Raw genomic sequence first — 25,956 nt, 5'->3', positions numbered from 1 at the left:
GGCTACACAAGGTACATCGGCAAATCAACGGGCCACATGATGCTTCATTTGTTCAATGCTTTGATCTAGGCTGGGTTATCATAGGTGATGTCTGCATGGAAAGGATGAAGAGACCTGCAAAGATCTTCTCATTTAAGACTCATGTCTCACCAAATGGTTGCAACACTCAATCTCAACCATGCCCAAATCATTACTGGGTGAAAGAGAAGCCGAGTAACTGTATATGGCAGCAAGAAAACTCTAACAACATAAACAGGTTCCCGTCCTTGGATGACAACCTCAGGTCAATGGCATTCAATTCTTCAACTGAAGACAACCGGCTGGTACCTGCAAGAGAAGGCAGTGGAAGCTATCTCAGGTTCCTACGGCACAAGGACAGTGACATCCACAACAAGGTCATAGACTACTGAATGAAGGTGCATGTCTTTGGGAACAGCCCCTCACCTGCTGCAGCAATCTGTGGACTGAGACAGACAGCCCAGGAAGGTGAGAGAGAGTATGGATCTGATACACCTCTATCCGTGGAAAAGAACTACTATGTAGATGATGTGCTTAAATATCTACCCTCAAGTAAAGAGACAATTGATCTGCTCTCTGAAGCATAGGAAATGTTGTTAGCAGCAAACCTCAGACCTCACAAGATCGTCTACATCAGCCAGGAGATAATAAAGACATTTCCATCTGAGGACAGTACAACGAGTTTAAAGGATCTTGATCTAGGTTCCGACGTTCCTTCTATGCAATGCAGCCTTGGTCTGCTCTGGGACAATAAACAGGACACGTTCTCATTCCAGGTGTCAGTCTGCATTAAACACTTCACCAAACGAGGAGTCTCACCTGTTGTGAACAGCATCTGCGATCCTCTCGGGTTTATAGTGCCCAACACCATTCAAGGCAAGATTCTGTTGAGACAGTTGACCGCTGAGTACATGAATTGGAACACTCCACTTCCGTCCTAGAAACCACAAAGGAAGAAAACAGGGAAAACGTCTCCAAGGATCTTGGATCATCCCATCTCGTTCCTATCTGGCTCTGCCTTAAGGTCTCTTTCAGCAACCACAAGAAGAGAAGTCCATATTCTCTCTGACGCATCTACAAGGGTCATATCTGCAGTAGCCTACCTGAAGACCTCAGAAGCCGTCAACAAGGTACATAGTGAATTTGTCCTGGACAGGATCAAATTAGCCTCAAGGCCTGCTCACACTGCTCCAAGACTTGGTCTTTGTGCTGCTGTACTAGTGGTGGAGGTTACAGAAGTTTCCCCTGAACAGTGGCACCATATCTCCACTGACTTGCATCCAACTCACCCAGAAACAGGACTCATGGCTGCACCCAGCCTTCGTGACAACAACTGGCTGTCGTTTCCATGTTTTGTACCTGAGGACCCTTGTGCTGTCAATGCTGGCAGCACATTTGAATTTGATGAACCAGTCACTGACGGAGAGACCAGACCTGTCATCTCTATACGCAGCATACCTGTGACTCCAAAGTTGAAGCTGAGGCCCCATCTTTCTGGACCTTTCTTGAGCTGGTCACCAGTTGTGCAGACTGGTATTCACCTGACGTGTACCACCAAGCGCTTCATGGGAGAAGGCATCACATGAAGGACATCGCTTCTGGACACAGCTTACCGCCATATGCCTCCAGCTATGTTGGAACTTCGGAACTTTCTCCAGTGGACTGTTGGGTTGGTGGAAACGTTGCACGTTGCGGCTCCCCCGATCTGAAGATGGGTTTCCATTTGGACTTGGTTTATCCGGCTGTTGAAAACTTCAGGCCTCCAACGGAAAGTTGGACTACAACTGTTGTTGTTATTGTTGTATGCTTGTTTATTTCTTTGTTTTTCAGGTCTTCTGTGACAACCCCAAAAGACACCACGACAAGAATTATTGAAATCTAAAGATTTCAGACGGGGAGTGTTATGTCCAATGAATGAGAAATTTATGGACCATGTTTGGAGTTATTACAGTTTCCATTTATTGCTGGTTATTGCATTGCTGTAAGGTTCTCCTTCCTTAAGTTTGTCACTTCTCTTACCCTGTCTCCCTCTCATGTGACTGTGTTGTAGCTAACCCCTCCCTTCTTTTTCCTGTCTTTCCTCATTCACCATGTTGGCACCATTAAGAGCTCATGTGCTCACAGCCTGTCTGAGGAAAAGTTTATTTTTACCTGCTGTTATGTATGCATTCTCACAAGATTCATGCAAGAAAAATAAACCTTCTTCTGGATTTTTCACAACGTGTGTGCCTGCAGCTGGGTTAAGCTATCTGCAACCATCGCCATTGTAAGTACAGGTTGAAGAGGCAGCGTCTCACAGAGCCATATATTTACAGCACAGCCATAAGGACAGAATATTCAGAAACTACAATGAAAGAAATGACAACCATTATGTATCTTTTTTTTTCAAAATAAATTTGGGCAATAAATGACAATACGCGGAATTTGGAACTGTCTCACTAAAGTTTTTTTTTTATTGGATTGAGCAGTTAGAAGTTACATGTCATGGCCACTCCGATATTGAGATGTGTGTCATAGTTTCTGAGTAATATTTATCTGCAATTACTTTTCTCTATAGGTTCTCCTTGTACTATGCTGGTATAGGAGCTGCGGTTATGATTTGTGGATATGTACAAGTTTCATTTTGGGTTCTAGCGGCTGCAAGACAGACACGAAGAATGCGCCAAACATTCTTCCATTCAGTATTATCCAAAGACATGAGTTGGTTTGATGTTACCAAGTCTGGAGAACTTAACAGTCATCTCACCGAGTAAGAGTAACAGAGATACTTTTAATGTTGACATTTTTCTTGCCTTAGTTAATATCTTTTTTCTTAATCTCTAGAGACATCAATAAAATTAATGATGGGATTGGAGATAAGTTTGGCCATCTTTTGCAAAATTCTACAACATGTATAGCTGGATTAGTAATTGCATTGGTAAAAGGGTGGCAGCTTGCATTAGTATATATGTCTACAAGTCCACTAATGTCAATATCGGCAGCATTTTTTTCAAAGGTAACTACTATATTTTTACCATAAGGGCTCGTGCACATGGTCATAATGCTAAGGATGTGAATATATTTGATGAAATGATATATATTAATATATATATATATATATATATATATATACTTATATAGGAGATATTCAAAATACAAATTGACTTTTACATGTTGTACCAAACTGTAGCATCCACTTAGAAACCGCTCTAATGCATATGCATTTGCCTGTGTGGACAGCTAATCTGATTGTTCCGTAATTTGCTAATAGATTATATTAGCATGAAACCAATAATAAGCTAATAAAGATGACTGTTTCAAAACCAATGAGGTTAGCTTGACAACACTGATTTAACTTTGAACTAGAAACACGTGATGTTTGTATAGTCACAATGTCTTCACATATTGGAAACTCCCTAATTTTCCCTATAAAATGTTATGTCTTCAGATCAATGAAATAGAACTCATTTTTGACACTACTCAGTGCTCATCTCTGATTTCTCTGGCCGTATATATTCTATATACAATTTGGCGGCAGACAATTAAGAGGAGAACACACCCATCGAGTGTCCCTTAACAATAATATCAGGCGAGTGCTATCAGTCATTTTCCGAGTAGTTTGAGGAAAAATATTGCAGTATGCTTGAGTCTGATATTCATCCATTCAAGTCTATGGATCAGTGGAAAACTTTGGACCACTCTAGGATTCCATCCAAGTGTGATCCGATTTTCACAGACAGACTGAATGGAGAGGGTGGAGAAACTTTTTTTTTTCTCCACCTATGAGAAATTTGGATCACTTTCTGATCACCCTCTGAACAAATTCTGATCAGAGTGTGATTAGCATAGTCATTGTGTAACCCTAGTCTAATGGTCAATAATACATACTTAATAACAGTCATTTGCCACTTGCAAGCTGGCTCAACTTTTACTTCCCTCAAACTGGAAAATTGTTGACATGTGGCCACTTCTTCACTCAAACATCACCTGGATCTGGTAGTTTTCCAAGTGATTAGGGATCAGGTGGACCCTAACCTACCAGACATTTATGTCATATCCTGTGGTATGACATGAAGACTTTAGTGAGTAAAACTCTATAAATATGAAGCCAAATTGTTCATTTGAACCATGCTCCTTTTAATTTTTTTTTCTACAGATTTTTTACAGATCTTTTAAAAAATATTTTTATTTGTTTGACGTAGATTATCTTAAAAAATGTTATCCTGTAAAGCTATAAAAATTATGTTTTACTTTGCAATTAGATGATGGTGTCTCTGACAAGCAAGGAGCTCACAGCTTATGCTAAAGCCGGAGCAGTGGCTGAAGAGGTCCTCTCCTCAATAAGGACAGTGGTGGCGTTCGGAGGACAAGAAAAAGAAATAAAAAGGTGTTTTTGTTAGTGCTAAGAAATGCATGAAGCTAATAATATATGTTGAACTTCATATGTCATTGTTTTCCTTTTTAGATACACAAATAATTTGGGAGAGGCCAAAAAACTTGGCATCAAGAAAGCCATGGCATCCCAGCTTGCCCTTGGCTTTATGTGTCTAGTGAATTATGCCTCATATGGGCTAGGATTTTGGTATGGTACAATTCTTATTTTGGGAGATCAGGGATATACCGTTGGAGATGCCCTTGTGGTAAGTGTTTTTAGGGAATATACTTTTTTAAAATATGAAACAAAATTGAATTAAATATTGTTAAAAACAAAACTATTAAAAATTCCTGAGATTTTAAAATATTTTCAAACAGCCACTAAATAAAATACCCTGCATGTATTTTGTAAAGCTATACTGTAATTCTAATGACATTCATTATATATTACACTTAAATATAAAAAAGAACCTTTTAGGCCAGAAACTGATGGCACTAAGGCAAGAAACAAAAGATCATATCTAGTGATGAGCGAGCATGCTCACCACTGCTCGGTACTCGCCGAGCATTTAGAGCAGTGAGAAATATTTCCGGGTTGCTCAGGTGGGAGCTCGGGTCCCCGCCCTTCATGTTTCGTGCCATTTAGAGAGCCAATGAGAATTCAGGGATTGCTTGCCATGCACTGTAAAGCTGTAGCCATGTTGGTTACGGCATTATAATGATTGGCTGGCTGCATAAAGTCATTGGGTCTATATAAGACCTGGTGACGCTAGGCTCGTTACTAATAGACAGGCAGAGTAGGGAGAGGTGCTGCTGTGTGAGTGACAGAATTGACAGTGTAATAGTTAGATATACGTACTCCAAGAGTATATATATATATCCACCTAAACTAACAGTCCTTCTGAGGACTAATCCAACTGCATATATTCAGTGGTGATAGCAGGAGTTAGGCAGGCAGATTGTGAACACTATACAGCTCAATAGTGTCCATTACACATTCTGTCTGCTCCTGCTGTTACAGATATCCGTAAACATAGCCCCAGATATCAGGGACCATGGCTATTTTTTTAATCTTAATCCTGATTATTTTCTAAAAATGTAATAGAGTTCAACATTTTACTGCTCCATTTGCTTTTTAGCACAGCAGAATACAGCCAGATCTTTTCCATCATCAGATGTGATCCCATATTTCAGCGATAAAAATCCAGAAATTTTGTAGTGACCGTGGAAAATATTGTCCTCCATTTACAGTTTGGCAGTAGTGTGTCAGTGAAGCTATTCACGCGTGGTCGCTGTGAATAATAGGAAACTAAAAGCCAGCTATTTAAGACTGTGGGCATCCGTCATATTTATCACATATAACTGCGGTACAAATCCAGCCATTTGTAGCGACTGTGGGAAAATTTTGGCCTCCATTTAAAATGGGCAAGGTGCGTGGCAAGGGACGGGAAAGTGGACATGGTGGTGGTGAAAGTGGTTATAGTGCATGCAGAGATTGAGGCCAAGGCCGTGGGCAAGCTAAAATTGTGCCACAACAAGCACCCACATCTTGTCGCCCGACCTTCCTGTTCCACTTACTAGGGGACCGCAGCACACCACTATTGAACTCAGAGCAGTGTCAAAAGGTTGTTGGTTGGATAGGAGATAAAGATGCCAGTCACTTTGCCACTACCACCACCTCTCTGTCCTCCACATGGTCAAGTCTCAGTAGATATGAATATGGACCGCATATTTTACACCCTGATCCTCCTACCTCCCACCATGCCGAGTACCCGGAGACAACTGATCCTACACTTGGACACTCAGAAGAGCTGTTCACTTTTCCATTTATACATTCGGGCCTCTCGCCTGGCCAACTTCAAGCGGGGCAAGAGGAGAACACATATAGCGATGCCCAAATATTTGAGCAGCCATGGTCACATGAAGGAGACGGTGGGAAAGTGCAATTGGATGACGATGAGACACAATTGCCAGAAAGTCAGGAGGAGGACCAGGGTGTGGAAGTGGAAGACGAGGTGGTGGACGATGAAGTCACTGACCCAACCTGGCAAGGTGACATGCAGAGCGAGGACTGCAGCACACAGGGAGAGGGAGGCATAGCACCACAACAGGCAGGAAGAAGCAGTTTGGTGGCCACACACACAAGACGAGCTCATCCCCCACCATCCCTAGCCAGGGCTTAGTGCTAGGGTAATGCAGGGTTTAGGTTCCTAGGTGCGATTGGTGAGGAACCAATATAGGGACGGTTAGGGGAGACCGGGTGATATCAGATCAGACTAGGGGGTCTCCACTTCCTCTGTTTTCTAGAGTCTGGGCCCCTTTTTCACCTTCCCTTTGTGTTGCACATAGTCTTTCCCACACCTGGCATGACATATTAACAGGCCGGGCACATTTTGAAAAGAAAAAAAAAAACTGACACTTTGGTTTGGTTGTATATGTTTTTTTTTTTAGTCTGTGGAGGAATTTTTTGGGGCCCTGGTCCTCATTTATGATGATCCTGACCGAGTCACCTTGACTCAGTCTAGGCTATGTCGCCTTCAGCAGGGGAATTGGTCAGTGGAGACGTACAGTTCTGAATTCCGCAGATGGGCAACGGATTCTAAATGGAATGACTCTTAGAATCAGTTTTGTGAGGGTCTTACTGAAAGGTCGAAAGATGCTTTGGCAGTATATGAAACCTCTCAGTCCTTGGAGGCTGCCATATCATTGGCTATATGTTTTGATAGATGCCTTCAGGATAGACGGGTGAGACCACGTTCTCAGGGGCCTTCTTGTCTGGGTTATGTACCTCTGCCTAGATAGCAGTCTGGCGGTGACCATGAGAACCCTACCCCGATATTACAAAAGGTGGTAGTCATTTCGGCATTATATCCTGAACTGAAGGGTGAGTTGTTGGAGCCTCAGGGGTCGCCCCTGCCTCCTGCCCTCCGGGAAGGTTATTTGTACCATCTAATCTGTGCCACAGAGTTAATAAGGAACATCATAACTCAGTGCTTGCTGGTCATCCAGGTGGTAAGGCAACCGCTGACCTCCTCTCTCGTCTTTTGGTGGCCAGGATTGAACACGTATCGGCTTGTAGTATTTGCGTGCGTTCTAAGTTTTTGCATACCCATTCGTCTGGTGCTCTCCTTCCACCAACTATCCCTAGTAGGCCATGTACACATTTGTCCAAGGTTTTTATTACTGACCTACCAGTTTCTGAAGGCAAAATGGTGGTTTTGGTGGTTGTAGATAGGTTCAGTAAAATGGTTCACTTCGTCACACTACCTGCACTTCCAAACGGCAAGACACTTGCTCAGGTGTTTATAATTGAGATCGTGAAGCTGTCCTTTTCCTCTGCTTTTCACCCTCAGTCTAATAGACAGACTGAACGAGTCAATCAGAATTTGGAGACATATCTCAGGTGTTTTGTTTCCGAAAATCAGGAGGATTGGGCATCCTACTTACCGTTGGCAGAATTTGCCATTAATAACCATCGTAAGGAGTCCACTGGCAGGTCACCATTCTTTGGTGCATACGGTTACCATCTACAGTTTGGTACCTTTAGTGGAAAGGGGGCTTCGGGAGTTCCTGAGGAGTAATGGTTTGCTTCATCGCTCGCCTTGTTGTAGCGGGGGGTTTTGAGTAATTTAAAAATCATGGGAGACAGGTATAAACATATGGCTGACGGAAAATGCTTGCCAGGTCCGGACCTGAATGTGAATGATTTTGTGTGTTTGTCTACCAGGAATATAAGTTTGAAAGTTCTTTTTTGGAAGCTGGGTCCATGTAAAATAACCGCCGTCATTTACCCAGCAGTGTTTCTTCTTGAGCTTCCTCAGGCCCTTAAGTTCCATAATGTTTTCCTCTCAAGAAGTATGTGGAACCTCTTGAGTCTTCACCTCTAACGCCGCCCCAATTAATGGTTGATGGTAATCTGGAGTTTCAGATTTCAAGGATTGTAGATTCTCATCTCCAGCATCATTCTCTACAAAACCTGGTGTACTGGAAGGGTTATGGTCCAGTGGAAAGGATCGGGCTTTCAGCATCAGAGGTGAACACTCCCAGGTTGGTTCGTTCATTCCACACCTTTTATCCTGAGAAACCTGGTCCTGAGTGTCCGGAGGCCACTTGTAGAAGGGGGTGTAAAGTCATGGGTGTGTCAGAAATGACGGACAGTCACCCTACAGTTGGTTGCAGAAGATCTCTTCATTTGGCATTGCAGACACCTTCCTAGATCTAACTCTTGCTAGGACCCAGCGGCTACCTTCCTCCTGCTCTGATTGACAACCAGGACTGGGTGTATAAATAGCTTCACTTTGCAGGAGGGTGCCAGTTATACTAATATGTTTCCTTGAGATTGCTTGGAGCTCTCAGACAGCTACTTCCTCTGTGGTGCTAGGAGGATGTTGAAGTTATCTCTCTGAAGTTGTCTAAAGCTAAGCTCCCTTCCCTTGTTTGTCTCCATTGTTGTCTTTAGTGTTCAATGGGGATCGACTAGTGTTCATTCTCCCATCCCTAGCCAGAGCTTAGTGCTAGGGTAATACAGGGTTTATTTTCCTGTGTGCATTTGGTGAGGGATGTTTAGGGGAGACAGGGTGTTAGGAGGACGGTTGCAGACAACTTTATTAAAATGGAACGCAACCGACCCCGGGGTCCGCGATGCAGCCTGGAGGGCTGCTGCCGAACACTTTCCGAGTGGAAAGTAAAGTAACCAACTTAAATGTTAAACCCTTCCGTGTTTCAGCACACAGGAACAGGTATAGCGGTTCGCTCTATCTCCGTTAACTGCACGGGAGAAGAGTGACCGGGATAGCACCTACTTAACTGAAGGACCACTCCGAGTTAATGCACACGGAGCGAGTTTCAGCAGTTCACACAATCTCCAAGAACCGCAGGGAGACATGCGACCGGAGGGAAAGCAGTAGCCCTGTCTTCGATACAGGCGCTACGCTGTAGGGATTGGCGCTAAGATGCGTGTGTGACTACGCGACGGGTGTACGTGACTCCAGCCGGCGTGCCACCGGACTGAAGGGTACTACTCCACGTGGCTGACAGGCGATAGCCGTGGACAGGGTGTCTGCAGACTGCTCGAGGTGTTAGGCGACCCCTTTGGCTGAGCCAGGCTGCAAGACGTAGCTACCTGCCTAAACGAATCTAAGCCTGCCTGAGTGACCTGTGCTAATCAGCCGAGCTAACTCTGGCATCGGCAGGTCACGGAGAGAGCAGCTAGAGAGCACGTGGAATACACTCGTCCACACAACGGCAACACTTGCAAAATGATCTGAGCGCGTCGCCATGTTTGTGGGCGGGCCTTTTAAAGACTAAGCCCTGCCCACCGACGCGCCATTGGGCGGTGCCAGGTCACCGGGTCAGGTGGGTGCTAACCCACCAATCATGATCCGCCAGGTCACGGACATTCTCAGTTCGGCAAATCCTGGACTTAGATTCCACAAGCCCTGTCTCCTTCTGCAACCCAGGCTTAACATTGCTAGGCACAACTACCTGGGAGATAAACAGTGCTCGCGGACCAGCTAGGCGTTGAAGCTGATGGCGATGCTGAGCATCATCAGCCTGGCTGGACTGAAATGGGAGACCACAGAAGGTCCTGGACCCATTTCAAATCCAGCACCAGACGGACACCTAACACAGGGTGATATCAGATCAACCTAGGTGGTCTCCAATTCCCCATTCTCTAGAGTCTGGGACCACTTTTCCCCTTCCCTTTGTGTTGCACATAGTCTTTCCCACACCTGGCGTGACACTAGGTGAACCGAACGCTAGGGTCCATAAACAGTGTCTGCGGGTGACACCAATGCTTGTTCCGCTGTTCTGCGTGCACGCCAATCCCCAGTCCATGGCGCATGCGAAGATGCCTCCCGCCCTGCAACTGTCATTGCACATTTTCAACTACCACCATCAGCAACCACATCCATGTCTTTGTCTTTCTAAATTTAGGCAGTTGTTGTAGTCATTGCATACGCAATAACTGTATAGGAGAACCGCTTCTTTCTAATGGGAACATGTTGTTACGGATGCCCTGCTCTATGTGTCTTTAAATTAGTATTGGGTTTTTTTCCTACATTTAGACAGCCGTTGCAGTCGCTCCATAAGCAATAACTGTATATGTACAAGGACATTTTTTGCTCAGTCTCTCTTGCAACATCCTGTAACCTTGAGTTACATATCGGATATAATGTTCTTAAAAGATTGGGATTTGGAGGAAACTGGTACAGATGTTCTTGCCTGCTGGCCGCCCTCCTCTGCTAGCTGACTGGCTGAAGTTCTATCTATTGGAGTGTTACCCAAGCCAACACTACTCAACTTTAAGTGATTTGGATTGTACATACTCATTAAGGAGGAGAGAGATATCAGAATTTGATTTGTCCAATAGCATTTCAGAACTTAATCGACTGAAGAGAAAGGGAGAATATCTTCGAGTTCTAACTTTTCTTATAGTTCTTGAATAGGTATCCGGTTCATCCCATTATTCATCCTCATAGTAGGGTGAAGTATTGTATGTGCTTGAGTGTCTGCTGTCAGGTCTCCTAAAGTCTGTCCTGCGATATGGGCAACTCACAGTAACATAGTAACATAGTTTTTAAGGTTGAAGGAAGACTAAGTCCATCTAGTTCAACCCATAGCCTAACATGTTGATCCAGAGGAAGGCAAAAAAAAAACATGTGGCAAACACTAAGCTCCACATTGGGGAAAAAAATTCCTTCCCGACTCCATATGACAATCAGACTAGTTCCCTGGATCAACGCCCTATCAAGGAATCTAGTATATATAACCTGTAATATTATACTTTTCAAGAAAGGCATCCATGCCCTACTTAAATTTAATAGTGAATCACTCATTACAACATCATGCGGCAGAGAGTTCCGTAGTCTCACTGCTCTTACAGTAAAGAATCCCCGTCTGTGATTATGATTAAACCTTCTTTCCTCCAGACGTAGAAGATGCCCCCTTGTCCCCGTCTCTGGCCTCAGCGTATAAAGATCAGTAGAAAGGTCTTTGTACTGTCCCCTCATATACTTGTACATAGTAATAAGATCACCCCTAAGCCTTCTTTTTTTCACACTAAATAACCCCAAGTGTAATAACCTGTCTTGGTATTGCAGACCCCCCAGTCCTCTCATAACCTTGGTCGCTCTTCTCTGCACCCTCTCTAGTTCAGCTATGTCTTTCTTATACACCGGAGACCAAAACTGTACACAGTATTCTAAGTGTGGTCGCACTAATGACTTGTATAGAGGTAAAATTATGTTCTCCTCATGAGTATCTATGCCTCTTTTAATGCATCCCATTATTTTATTTGCCTTTGTAGCAGCTGCCTGACACTGGCCACTAAACGTGAGCTTGTCGTCCACCAATACACCAGGTCTTTTTCAGTTACAGTTTTTCCCAGTGTTTTACAATTAAGCATATAATTATACATTTTATTTCCTCTGGACAAGTGCATTATCTTACATTTATCCCCATTAAAGCTCATTTGCCATTTATCAGCCCAAGCTTCTAGTTTACATAGATCCTCCTGTAATATAAAATTGTCCTCCTCTGTATTGATTTCCCTGCAGAGTTTAGTGTCATCTGCAAATATTTAAATATTACTCTGTATGCCCCCTACAAGGTCATTAATAAATATGTTAAAAAGAAGGGGGCCCAATACTGACCCCTGTGGTACCCCACTGTTAACTGAGACCCAATCTGAGCGTTTTCCATTAATAACCACCCTTTGTTTCCTATCACTGAGCCAATTCTTAACCCACATACATATATTTTCCCCTATCCCCATTGTTCTCATTTTATGTATCAACCTTTTGTGTGGAACCGTATCAAAAGCTTTTGAAAAGTCCATATACACAACATCCACTGCATTTCCTTGGTCCAGTCCAGAACTTGCCTCCTCATAAAAACTGATCAGATTAGTTTGACAGGAACGGTCCCTCGTAAACCCATGTTGATATTGGGTCAAGAGGTTATTCTTCTTCAGATACTCTATTATAGCATCTCTTAGGAAACCCTCCAGGATTTTACCCACAGTAGAGGTTAAGCTTACTGGCCTATAATTTCCAAGTTCAGTTTTTGTCCCCTTTTTGAATATTGGCACCACATTTGCTATACGCCAGTCATGTGGTACAGACCCTGTTATTATGGAATCTTTAAAGATTAAAAATAATGGTCTATCTATGACGTTACTTAATTCCTGCAGTACTCGCGGGTGTATCCCATCCGGGCCCGGGGATTTGTCAACTTTAGTGGTTTTTAGACGCCGCCGTACTCCCTGCTGGGTTAAGCAAGTGACATTTAATGGAGAATTTTTGTTATCACTAATCATATTTTCTGTCATGCGATTTTCTTGTGTAAATACGGTTGAAAAAAAATCATTTAGCATATTGGCTTTTTCCTCATCCTCATCCACCATTTCACCCAGACTATTTTTAAGGGGGCCAACACTATCATTTTTTAGTTTTTTACTATTTATGTAGTTAAAGAATATTTTGGGGTTATTTTTACTTTCTCTGGCAATGATTCTGTCTGCCTCAATCTTTGCTGCCTTGATTTGTTTTTTACATAATTTATTTAATTTTCTATATTTATTTAATGCCTCATCACTACCTACTTGCTTTAGTTCTCTAAATGCTTTCTTTTTGTCACTTATTGCGCCCCTTACAGCTCTATTTAGCCATAGTGGTTTCCTCCTATTTCTAGCATGTTTATTCCCAAGGGGTATATATTGTGCACAGGTCCTATTCAGAATGTTAATAAATGTCTCCCATTTGCTTTGTGTAGCTTTTTATATCAGGATATCGTCCCAGTTTATTGCACTAAGATCATCTCTCAACCGTTGGAAATTTGCCTTCCTGAAGTTTAGTGTCCTGTAACCCCTCTACTACACATCTTATTAAAGGTTACATGAAAACGTATTATTTTGTGATCACTATTACCCAAGTGACCCCCAACTCGTATATTTGATATGCGGTCTGGCCTATTGGTTAATATTAGGTCTAGCAGTGCCCCCCTTCTTGTTGGGTCCTGAACCAGTTGTGAAAGGTAATTGTCTCTCATAGTTGTCAAAAACCTATTACCTTTGCTTGAACTACATGTTTCTGTCCCCCAATGTATTTCAGGGTAGTTGAAATCTCCCATAATAATGACTTCTCCTTGAGTCGCTGCTTCATCTATTTGCTTTACGAGAATATTCTCCGCTACTTCCATTATTTTTGGAGACTTATAACAAAGGCCTATCAGTAATTTATTATTTTTTCCCCCTCCCCTTATCTCCACCCACAGGGACTCTACATTTTCATTAGATTCACCTATATCCTCCCGCAAGGACGATTTTACATATAAACACCCCCCTCCCCCCCTCGCTTGTTTGTACGGTCATTTCTGAACAGACTATAGCCCTGTAAATTAACTGCCCAGTCATGGCTCTCGTCCAGCCACGTCTCAGATATCCCTACCATGTCATAATTATTTTCCAACAAAATTAATTCTAATTCCTCCATTTTGTTGGTGAGGCTTCTGGCATTAGTGTACATGCATTTTATGTATCTCTCTGTACCTCTATTCCTTCTTTCTTTATTGACTGTTCTAACCCCACCCCCAATTTCTTTATTTGTGCCCAGGTCACTATCTGCACTATCTTCCCCACCTATAAAATGAATACCCTCCCCCCCAATCCCTAGTTTAAACAGTCCTCCAACCTTCTAGCCATTTTCTCCCCCAGCACAGCTGCACCCTCCCCATTGAGGTGCAGCCGGTCCCTAGCGTAGAGTCTGTAGCCAACTGAGAAGTCAGCCCAGTTCTCCAGGAACCCAAATTCCTCCTTCCTATACTAGTTCTTGAGCCACTTGTTTATCTCCCTAATCTCCCGTTGCCTCTCTGTCGTGGCACGTGGTACCGGTAATATTTCAGAGAATACCACCTTGGAGGTCCTTGTTTTCCACTTGCAGCCTAATTCCCTGAAATCATCTTTAAGGACCTTCCACCTACCTCTAGCTTTGTCATTTGTGCCAATGTGCACCATGACCGCTGGGTCCTCACCAGCCCCTCCCAGTAATCTGTCAACCCGATCAGCGATGTGCCGGACTCGAGCACCAGGTAGGCAGCACACTGTTCAACGATCCCTGTCTTTGTGACAGATTGCCCTATCTGTTCCCCTAATAATTGAGTCCCCCACTACCAGCACCTGCCTGGCCTGCCCTGCTCTCCTATTTCCCTCTTTACTGGAGCTGACACTCCTCAGGCTTTCAGGGGACATGCCTTGCTGCAACAGTGCTACCCCTGGACCGTCACTCCCCTTATCTGCCAACTTTGCAAACTTATTGGGGTGTGCCAGATCAGGACTAGCCTCCCTGGCACTCTTCCCTCTACCCCCCCTTCTAACTGTCACCCAACTAACGGCCTCACTGTCCTGCAGCTCCTGACTACCGCCCTCCCCCACATCTACCCCAGTGAGCTGCTACTCAGTGAGCAGCAGACTCCTTTCCATATTGTCAATGGATCTCAGTGTTGCCAGCTGCTCATTTAGATCCAGTACCTGGGCTTCCAAATGCACAACGTGCACACATCTCGCACAGCAGTAAGCAACCCCGACCGGCTGTTCAAGGAATGCATACATGTGGCAAGATGTACAATGGATAGCATTGTCAATAATGGAGCTCATTTCCTAATGGTGATTGCAATAGACAGAATGTTAAGTAAAAAGAAATGTAAAGAATTAATAAAATACAGACAGCAATTCAGTCCAAAGTCCTCCCTTCCAAACTCCCTGAATCCAAAGTCACTGAAAAACAAGTCACACACTTACTTTCGTTCGCACTTATGCTCCGGTCACACTCAGCTCGTTCACACTTGCAAACTAAGAGATTTAAAGAGTTTTTTTTATTTTTTTTCCCCTTTTCCAGCAATGCACCCTACAGCTCAATGCACTTCCAAAGGACTGGATGCCCAACCAGCTGCCCCTTATAAACCCTTAATTATGACCCCTCCCCCTTAATTAACCCCTTGTGAGTATAGCTACACCTCAGGATTTTAGTGCAATGTAGTTAATAGTGTTGAGCCACCCCCGTAGTGTTCGAGTTCGGTTCAGTTCGTCGAACACCCGTATGTTCGCCGAAGTGTTCGTCGAACACCTTCGAACACCGTTAAAACCAATGGCAGGCAAACAAAAACACATAGTAACTCATAGAAAACACATAGAAAACACTTCAAAGGTGTCCAAAAGCTGACAAACTGCTCAGAAGACACAACTAACACATGGAAAAGTGACAAGTACATATAGTCATGCGAAAAGAAAAGAGGTGGAGGAGTAAAAGGAGGGGGAGACACAGATATAGGCATGTCATGCCCTTCTAAAATCAAGAAAGGCTGGAGTAAAAATCTAAAATCAGCCTACCAACACCCAGATGTCGTGACAAGAAAATTAAAAAAAGAAATATCTTTAGGTAGAATGGCGGTTCCATTCAGAACACTTTCCTTACAAGACGTAGTGGTATCCCCGTTGTGAGTTGTGCCAAAAACAGAACCCAATACATTCGGACTAATCCACCATTTGTCATATCCAAGGGGCAGGTCAGTAAACGACAACATCGACGCGGAACCAAGTACAGTAGTATATACTGTACATCCTTTGACAAGGCAATCAGGCAGATCAAGAAGTTGGGAAGGGTCACCCTAATGGCCAAAACAGACATTGATGCGGCGTTCCGGTTACTTACTACCTGTGCCTCCGAATAGTGTCCACCTATTGGGCTGCTTCTGGGAAGGAGCATACTATATAGATCGCTGTTTGCCCATGGGGTGGTCCCGATCCTGCTCACAATTTGAGGCTTTTAGTTGCTTCCTCGAATGGGTTGTAATGGATGTTTCTAAGGGGACACATATTATCCATTACCTCGACAACTTCTTATGCCTGGGCCCAAAAGATTCGCCACAGTGTGAATACACACGGTAGTCCACCTGTGAGAAGGAGAGAGCTGGAGGGAGAGCGGACACCACAGAGCCGAGGGGTTAGATGGAGAACGGAAGAAGGAAAGAGGGCGAGGGAGGTAAGGGAGTACAGTGGAAGGCCGACCTGAGCTCCCCCACATTCCTGCTGGGCGGGGAACAGCCCTGGGAAGAAAAGCTGCTTGCGCATCCCTTTGAGGTTACGGGTGCGAGCGGGCAGAGGGACTACGCTGGAGTGTGAAGTCGACACGGCCAGTCCGTTCCTGCCCGTGCGACCTCCGTGTCGCCGGGTTTGTGCCAGAGCCACGGTGGACCCTGACGGCCAGCCTCCCTCTCCCAATACTGGTGCCTGTCCGCTGGTGGGTCGAGCACCCCCCCGCGGTGGGGGGAGTAACATCTGCAGAAGAAAGACCATCTTCCAGCCAAACTAAGATGTCTACATCTTTTCGTGATCAATGTGATACGATCCCTTTCTTACGGACACGCCCATCGCTACAAATTCCAGATGAGGCACAAAAACAGCAGGTGCTTCAACTGATATCAAGTGCTCCTTCAAGTGGGCTCTCCTCCACCTCAACTTCAACATCACAAATACTCCAGTCCTCAGAGGTGTCACCCCAATCGCACTTGCTTCCTCACAGCTCCCAAGTCTCCAGCTGCCCGTATGAGTATGGGGTAACACAGATGGTTGAGTCTGCACAGCTGTTTACTCATACTATAGCCTGGGAAACGGAGGTCTGCTCCAGAGCTTCTGTTAATCCAGACGTGGAAATGATCTGCACTGATGCCCAGAATCTTTATGAGTCGGATCCAGGACCAGATGAAGAAGGTTCTGAGCATAATGTAGACCCTCATTCCCAAACTGTAACTCCTGTTTGTGGAGACAATGATGAAGACGATGATGAGACTCAAATACCTGATTGGAGCGACAACTTGACTTTTCGGTCAGGGCAGGAAGAGGTTGGCTCTGAGGACGACGGGTGTGAGAACACACAGGGTGATGATGACGAGGTTGGAGATCCCACTTACTGTCAACCCACAGTCAGCCAGTTGATGAGGTCAGCAGAGGAGGTGGAGGAGGATGTGAGTAGCCCAGGGGATGGGGATGACTCGGTACCCGGACCTTTGGGATGTCGCGGTGGTCGGCTCCCAGGCCCGTACCCTGGGGTCACTCTTTAAAAGGGTGGATAATTGTTAATTTTATAAGAGTTTGTGACGCCACCTGTGGTATCTGGTGAGAAGCACCAGTGCTGCAGCAGTCCACTGAGGCCAGTGATAAGGCTGCTCGATGGTATAGCTCCCCACAGGTGGAGCTAGGCCTCAGAGCAGCGTATGCAGGGGGAATGCAGGACAGGCGAGACCCAGCTGGGTCAGAGCAAGAACGGGAACGGACACGGTAGTCACTTCAGTACCTTTTACTGGTGGAAATTCAGGCACATCCCAGAGCACTGTAGGGTGAAGGGTGCATATCAGGATCCTCCCCAATGAGCGGGTGTAGGGCCTCCTGTTTCTTGCCTCTGCGTAGTAAGTTTCTGACCTGCCTGGAGCTAGGCCTAACTTTGTCTCTGTCCTGCACTGGCTGACCTTGTGGTAGGGCCTTGTCTTGGAGTTCACGCTCCCAGTATGCGGGGCCTAAGCGTCTCCTGGCTCTGTTACGTATCAGCACCTTAGCGATCCTGGGACTTGTAGTTCTCCAGGTATTCCGGTTATGCCTTACTGGGTCATAGAGATCCCGGTAAGCTCAGATCCGGTGTCCGGTAAATTCTTCGGGGTGAGGTTAAGCTCCTCTGCCCCCTATGTACTAACTCTCCACTCTCCTTTGGCCTACTCGGGCCCTCACTTGGCTATACACACTAACGGCAGCTTGCCGCGCTTCACCGATCTTATGGTGCCGTCACACCTTAAGCTCTAACTGGGCTCCCTGAATCTAGCTAGCAGGAGCCTCGTGCTCCACTGCTGAACTATTAACTGAGTTCTCTAGACTAGACTGAGCTCCACTGCAGACTGACCTCTCTTAGGCTTCTCTACTGCAGGAACTCTTCAGAGGAACTGTACTGCCTAGCTCCACCTTCCCTATTTATATTATTTATATCCCTAATGGGCTCCCTCTGCTGGTCTGAGGTGGAAGGTGGAGATGTGTGAATGTTTATGGGGGCCTCTTGTGGTGGATTCCATCAATGCACTCTTCTAGGATCTGTGATACCAAGCGCAGCTGGGCATCACAGATGCTATTGACGACGAGGTTAGGTTGCGCCTTCCTGGACAGAGAAGGAGTACTGGAAGCACGTCAACAACTGCATCCTCAACCACAACTCTGCCTCTGACCACAAGTCGTGGTGGCTCTTCAGGTCACATGGGCTCTAAGCCTTGTATAGCCTAGGCATTTTTTCAGATCGATAATGATGACCCAACTCGTGTTATCTGTAATATTTGTCAGCAAAAGCTAAGTAGAGGCCAAAAAATCCATAGTTTGAGTACTTCATGCATGAACCGTCACATGGATATGAAGCATAAGTTGCAGTGGGAAGCTCACTGTGCTACAATGCCGCCTAGCCGGCCGGGCCAACCACCGTCTGCCCCATCTTGTGCTTCCGCGGCCTCTTCATCCTCTGTGACTGGGGGGACAGCAGTCACACATGTTTTTGGATGCAGACCTGCCACCTATTTACCCGCAACAGCCAGTGTGATTGGCAGGTCATCATTTCATTTGGAAGTGGAAACACCAGCTGGTGTTGAGCGCTCTCCGACATCGAGAGCACCACCTTTGGATCAAGGCAACCTAACTTTTCCGCCTGCATCTTCCTCACAGACCGGCAGTTTGCCGGGGACACCCTACTCAACCCCGTCTAAGCACAACAGCCAGCCCTCGGTCCCTCAGATGTGGACAAGTAAAATACCATTTCCTCCTAGCCATGACAAAGCTAAGAGGTTGAATTTCACCATCTGCAAGCTGTTGGCTACAGAAATGCTGCCTTTCCGCCTGGTGGACACAGAGGATTTTTGAGACCTTATGTCCGTCGCAGTGACCCAGTACCAGATGCCCAGTCGGCACTACTTCTCAAAGAAAGGTGTGCCTGAGCTACACCAGCATGTCGCACACAACATAACTACTTCTTTGAGAAACTCTGTGTGTGACAGGGTGCATTTCACCACAGACACTTGGACGAGTAGGCATGGACAGGGGCGTTACATGTCGCTGATTGGGCACTGGGTACCTATGGTGACAGCAGGACAAGAGGCTGCTGTCCAAGTCTTGCTGTCCCCACGAGTTGTGCGTCAATCCTCTTTATCTAGAAGCTCCTCCACTGCTTCTGCCTCCTCAACCTCCTCTCGGTCCTCCACCTGCACCCAAAGCCTGTCTGGTAATGCCACCCGCTTTCTAACTGCACAGAAGGAATCCTGCACACCTCCTTACTTTGCTGGCAGCAGGGCTCAATGGCATCAGGCGGTGTTTACTTTGAAATGTCTGGGAAATGTGAGTCACACAGCTGAGGAGTTGTGGTCAGCTCTGGAGAACCAGTTTCATGAATGGTTGTCTCCACTGGACCTGCAACCAGGGAAGGCCGTGTGCGACAATGCTGCAAACCTGGGTGCGGCCCTTCGCCTGGGCAATGTCACACACGTGCCTTGTATGGCTCACGTGTTGAACCTGGTTGTCCAGCAATTTTTAGCCCACTATCCCGGACTAGATGGCCTTCTGCAGAGAGCACGGTCGCTGTGTGCTCACTTCCGCCGTTCGCATCCCGCAGCTCAACGACTTACATCTCTACGGAAGTCGTTGGGCCTGCCAGTTCACCGGCTGAAATGCGATGTGCCGACACGGTGGAATTCAACTCTGCACATGTTGCAGCGACTGTGACAGCACTGACAAGCCCTGGTGCAATACGTTCTGACGTATAGCCTGGGCCAACGAGATCCAGAGGTGGGGCAAATCAAACTGGAGGAGTGGTCTCAGATCAGGGTCCTATGAAGTTGACGAGCCCCCTGGGCCATGGGGTACCCGGGGCCGGGCCGGTAGACGCTGGGGGTTGTAGTCACTGTGGCGGTGACCCGGTCCGTGACCCAGGGTGGTCAATCCAAGGGTAATTTGTATATATGGGTTTTATAATGTCCGACTACGCCACCTGTGGAGTGCGGCCAAAGGGGCTGCCGCTGCGGAACAGTCCTCTGAAGCTGGTGGTTTTGCAGCAATGGTATTATTACTCCCCACAGGAAGAGGGTAGCTTCAGGGCAGTGTGTGTGGATGATGGTGGTTGTAGTGCAGGGAGTCAGTAATGAACACAGAGTCCATGTGATGCAGTCCCAAGATCTTTACTCACAGTTGTTGCAGTCCAGATTACAGGTACCAGAGCAATCTCCCCCGTCGTGCTGTGCATACTCAGTGACGGGCTTAGTCCACCCCCAGATAGCTCTGGAGTACTTAGCAGGACCCCTTCTGTGTGTCCTTTCTCTGGCCTTCTCCCTGCACCTCACACCCAGTGACACTTCTTTCCGGTATCCTCGGGCCTTGGCGGGCGACGTGTGTTCCGTCCTCTGGGTCCTATGTGGCTACCTTCTTAGTGAGACTGGTGTGGACTTTTGTCTGCAGTACATGAAATGCTGCAGCATCCGGTTTATAGTTGAGACTTGCTGTTTCTCCGCTAGTTGAGGGACCGGTTCCCCTTATCTGGCCTGACCCCTCTACCTCCTGGTAGCAGCGGGCGTGCGGGTGGCCTTCTGCATGGCCCGTTCCCCTAGGGTCCCTTTGGTTCCTGGATCCTTCCTGCTCCCACTCCTCTCTTCTCTCCTTCAGTCCTGGGCCTCCCAGGCTAGGCCCGCCTCCGGAGCAGAGCTCATGCAGAGCCTCTGCTCCTGTCACTTCTCCTCCTCTGACTGGCTTGCTCTTTCTAAGATGGCTTCCTATTTATACTCTCCCTGTCATGTGCTCCCCTAAGCTGCTTTCTCCACCCACACCCACTACATAGGACCCTCCTGCCAACTAGGGACCTGGGACTGTGCTCTCCCTTAGGAGCAATCTCGCCCTACCCCCACTGCGGGTATGTGTTGGATGCAGGTGTTAGGGTCCCGAGCCATACTCCTTCCTTACCTGAGGGTGAGATACCACACCTCTGGGTGAGATGCAGTACCTCTGTGGTGACTGAACCCTCAGGGGCGCCACACACCCTTCTGCACAGTTTTGAAATGGCGACGAAGATGTTTAGTGCTGACGATGCCATTATCAGCATGACTATTCCGGTGATTTACATGCTGGAGCAGACGTTAAACAGAATTCAGAGTCAGGTGGTGGGACAAGAGGAGGTGGAGGAAGTAGAGGAGGAGTCGTATGCGGAAGGGATAACATCTCCAAGGTCCAGACGGTTGGCAGCACCAAGGCGGCAGGCATGGGAGGGTGGGGGAGAGGGATTAACCAGGGTGCATGGTAGCAGCCAAACTGTTGAGGAAGGTGCAGGAGCCGAGGAAGAATTGGAGGATGAACTCGCGATGGGCATGTAAGACTCATCAGATGAGGGAGACCTTGATCACATTTCTGTTGTGTGAGGTTGGGGGGAGAGGACAGAGGAAGGAAGCATGATCTTTATCTCGCTACCAACACAACAAGGACTTGGTCCTCCTGGATGCACAAGACACATGAGTGCCTTCTTGCTGCACTACCTGCAACATGACCCTTGGATTGTCAGAATTCGAAGTAATCCCAACTACTGGGTTGCCACACTCTTAGATCCCCGGTACAAAAGTAAATTTGCCGAAATAATTCCTGCCATAGAAAGGGATTCACGCATGCAGGAGTATCAGCAGAGGCTGTTGCAGAATCTTACATGTGCTATTCCACAAAACACCAGTGGTGCACGTAGTGAATCTCACAGTTGTAACTTGCAAACCATGGGACTGTCGAGTCTTCATCACTCAAACCGTAACAGTAACACAGTATCTGCTGGTAACAGCAATTTTGTGGAATCGTTTCACCACTTTTTTAGACCATCCTTTGCAAGGCCACAGGAGACTAGAAGTCTGACACATAGTCAACGCCTAGAGAGGATGGTACAGGAGTAGCTCCAAGTAAACATCGAAGCCATGACTGTGTCACTGGACCCTTGCTCATTTTGGGATTCCAATCTGGAAAAATGTTCGGAGCTCGCCACTCATGCCTTGGAGATCTTGTCATGCCCTGCAGCCAGCGTTCTCTCTGAATGTGTGTTCAGTGCTGCTGGTGGTGTGCTGGCAGATAAGCGCACGCGGCTGTCCACTGAGAATGTAGACAGACTCACGTTCATAAAGATGAACAAATCATGGATCCGCAAGGACTTTTCTACCCCTGTGTCATCCTGGGGAGACTGAAAGCTTCAGGATTTGGTAAAATCACCTCACCAACCGTTTTAAGCAACTCTGGGGCAATTGATGCCACTTAAGTGGTGTCTGTGCCACAATTTTTGGAAAAAATGGAGACTCCTTTTGGAGTCCCCTTGCTGTGTTTTACGTGACGTTGGCATTGTCAATTCCACGTGGGTTGGGTCGCCCCCCCCCCTTTTAACTGTAAGAAACTACATACACTATGGCTTGGGGTAGCACAGATGTTTGAGTCTGAAGAGCTGTTTACTCAGAGGTCTGCTCCAAAGCTTCAGTGTCTGCTAGTCAGCGTAGAATTTTTAACTGCATCTAGCCTAGGCAATACTTTGGGCATAGTAGCCCGGCTGCGAAGCAAGCTGCACCGCCTGTGTATCTAATAAGAATTTTTAAATGCATCTAGCCTAGGCAGACTGTGGGGACCCCGAACCAAACCCAGACGCTCAGCCCCCCTACCACCCCCCTTTCCTTGACAATACAATAATGTAACTCTTACAACTGTATGGGTGAGGATCGGTCACAGCTTTATTAACTCTTTATACTTATTCCATTAGAAAGGCATTTTATTTCTAAAATAACTCAGCTTGTTGCAGCATGCCCTGGGTCTCCACACCGGCAAGTTGGCCAACAAGTGTAACTCTCCAACACGTCCTTTCTATTTCCAGGCCACGGAGGATCCTGCGTACTCGTATCCAGGACTCTGACCCCCATCCATCACTCTTAACGCTTGTTCCACTCCGTCCTGGAGTTCTGACAGGAATATGTCCAGTCCACTATCCATTAAGTGAACACCGTCGGGCCGTATGAGGCCTGCTTTATCTCCTTCCAGTTGTCTGTGTTGTATCACTACACCGCCTCTGTCTCTTCTAAATTTTGCCATCCGAATATTTATTACCCGCCTTGTCCGTTCGATGGCCGTGATGTCTCGCGCACCTTGCCATACCGCTATCGGCACAATCTCTGACCATACTATAGTTAGTTTTGTGAAAAATTCTCTAGTTTCATTATTGCCATTAGTTATGTGCTCTTGTGATGACCTAGGTCGTTTCCCCCTGCCTGTATAACTAAGATGACAGGACTAGAGATGAACGTTGTTCTACTCGAACTGTTCGCCAATCTCAAATTCGAGCTGTTTTGGGCGGTGTTCGAGCCGTTCGGCGAACACGGACGATTTGAGAAAAATTCGGCTGTTCGAGGTTATGTTCGATAACTGTTCGTGCACCAAAATCATAACTGGATTTTTTCTCAGTAATGATGAAAATTAATGTTAATACGCAGTTTGAGTGTACAGCGGGGTGGGGGGAGGGGCAGGGGATGGATCTCTGCAGGAATAATGAAGATCTCCATTTTTTTTACTCTTTCCCGCATTTACAGTGGGGAGGTGCAATCTGTCAGCCTATCAGCAGCGCACACACGGAGCGAAGTGCTTTTTTCACACAAGCAAGGGCATGTGTCATTGGCAGTGTATGTCACATGTCCTTGCCCTATAAGACCAAGCCATTTTCCCCGTCGCCACCATTTTCTCACTGCTGCAGCTGCGTGTTAAACTGCACCGCTGTTGCTGTGTGCGCTATACCTTGTTAATTTCAAGCCAATTTTCGCACAAATCTACAGATAGCTTGGGAGTAGAGAATAGTTGTGATTGCAGTCCTTTTAAGGACTAGGTTACAGCATTTCCTACGACTTTTATCAGGCAGGTCTGTGCTCTTAAATAGATAGATTGTGGGAGTAAAGACTAATTGTAATTGCAGTCCTTTTCAGGACTAGGTTACATCAGTTCCTATCAGTTTTTGTCAGGCAGGTCTGTGCCAGTGCTGTGCAAGTTTTTTTCACAGCATTTGGCTGAATCTAGCAAAGCTAATCCTTTTTGGCCTATTGCAGAGTGTGTTAGTCAGTGGAGTAGCCTATCTGTGTTGCAAGATATACCACCTGTGTATAGAATACCATTTTTTTTACTGCACCTAGTGAAGTAAAATCTTTTGGGCATAGCATCATTCTATTAGTCCATCTATACTGACCTCCATCAGGTTGCAAATTGAATATAATTTTTTTCTGCATCTAGCTCTGAAAAAATATTTGGGCTTCTAGCAGTGTGTAGGACTTGTTCTATTAGTCCATCTATACTGACCTCCATCAGGTTGCAAACTGAATATAATTTTTTTCAGCATCTAGCTCTGAAAAAATATTTAGCCTTCTAGCAGTGTGTGGGACTTTCTCTATTAGTCCATCTATACTGACCTCCATCAGGTTGCAAACTGAATATATTTTTTTTCTGCATCTACCTCTGAAAAAATATTGGGCTTCTAGCTGTGTGTGGGACTTGTTCTATTAGTCCATCTATACTGACCTCCATCAGGTTGCAAACTGAATATATTTTTTTTCTGCATCTACCTCTGAAAAAATATTGGGCTTCTAGCTGTGTGTGGGACTTGTTCTATTAATCCATCTATACAGACCTCCATCAGGTTGCAAACTGAATATAATTTTTTTCTGCATCTACCTCTGAAAAAATATTTGGGCTTCTAGCTGTGTGTGGGACTTGTTCTATTAGTCCATATATACTGACCTCCATCAGGTTGCAAATTAAATATAATTTTTTTCTGCATCTAACGCAGCCAATAGTTTTGGCCTAATACCACAGTTTGGCCACTCAGCTCTGCTCGGTTCCCATCCATTGTTTTTTTGTGCAAACAACTCCAGAGTTGTGAATTAGTTAACCACCAAAATGAGTGGAAAAAGGCCTGCTGCTGGTGGAAAGGGGAATAGACGTGTTGGGAAGGGGAAAAAAGGTTGTGTCCGTGGGGTAGGTGTTAAAGCAACAGTAACATCTGCAGAAGAAAGACCATCTTCCAGCCAAACTAAAATGTCTACTTCTTTTAGCGGACAATGTGATAAGATCCCTTTCTTACGGCAACGCCAATCGCTACAAATTCCAGATGAGGCACAAAAACAGCAGGTGCTTCAACGGATATCAAGTGCTCCTTTAAGTGGGCTCTCCTCCACATCAACTTCAACATCACAAATACTCCAGTCCTCAAAGGTGTCACCACAATCGCACTTGCTTCTTCACAGCTCCCAAATCTCCAGCTGCCCGTCTGAGTATGAGGTAGAACAGATGGTTGAGTCTGCAGAGCTGTTTACTCATACTATAGCCTGGGAATCAGAGGTCGACTCCAGCGCTTCTGTGAATCCAGACGAGGAAATGATCTGCACTGATGCCCAGAATCTTTATGAATCGGATCCACGACCAGACGCAGAAGGTTCTGACCATAATGTAGACCCTCATTCCCAAACTGTAACTCCTGT

General features: G+C 46.0%; 1 protein-coding gene across 9 annotated transcripts in view; it reads left to right on the top strand.

Annotated features, from left to right (window-relative positions):
• Window positions 1-25,956, top strand: part of LOC141265127 (ATP-binding cassette sub-family B member 5-like) — a 1,418,963-nt gene that overhangs the window by 339,500 nt on the left and 1,053,507 nt on the right. For 2 of the 9 annotated variants that reach the window (XM_073677804.1, XM_073677806.1), the window contains exons 6-9: window positions 2,576-2,767; window positions 2,842-3,013; window positions 4,260-4,384; window positions 4,463-4,637. The exons of the other annotated variants lie outside the window; for them this stretch is intronic. In XM_073677804.1, the coding sequence (XP_073533905.1) occupies window positions 2,576-2,767; window positions 2,842-3,013; window positions 4,260-4,384; window positions 4,463-4,637 (664 nt within the window). The remainder of the gene's footprint in view (window positions 1-2,575; window positions 2,768-2,841; window positions 3,014-4,259; window positions 4,385-4,462; window positions 4,638-25,956) is intronic. 9 annotated transcript variants of the gene reach the window in all.

The sequence above is a fragment of the Phyllobates terribilis genome, unplaced genomic scaffold (assembly GCF_046119375.1).
Source record: "Phyllobates terribilis strain yellow unplaced genomic scaffold, ASM4611937v1 Scaffold_4__5_contigs__length_816908805, whole genome shotgun sequence".
In the NCBI taxonomy this organism is placed as follows: domain Eukaryota; kingdom Metazoa; phylum Chordata; class Amphibia; order Anura; family Dendrobatidae; genus Phyllobates; species Phyllobates terribilis.
This window is presented reverse-complemented; position numbering and strand designations above follow the sequence as displayed.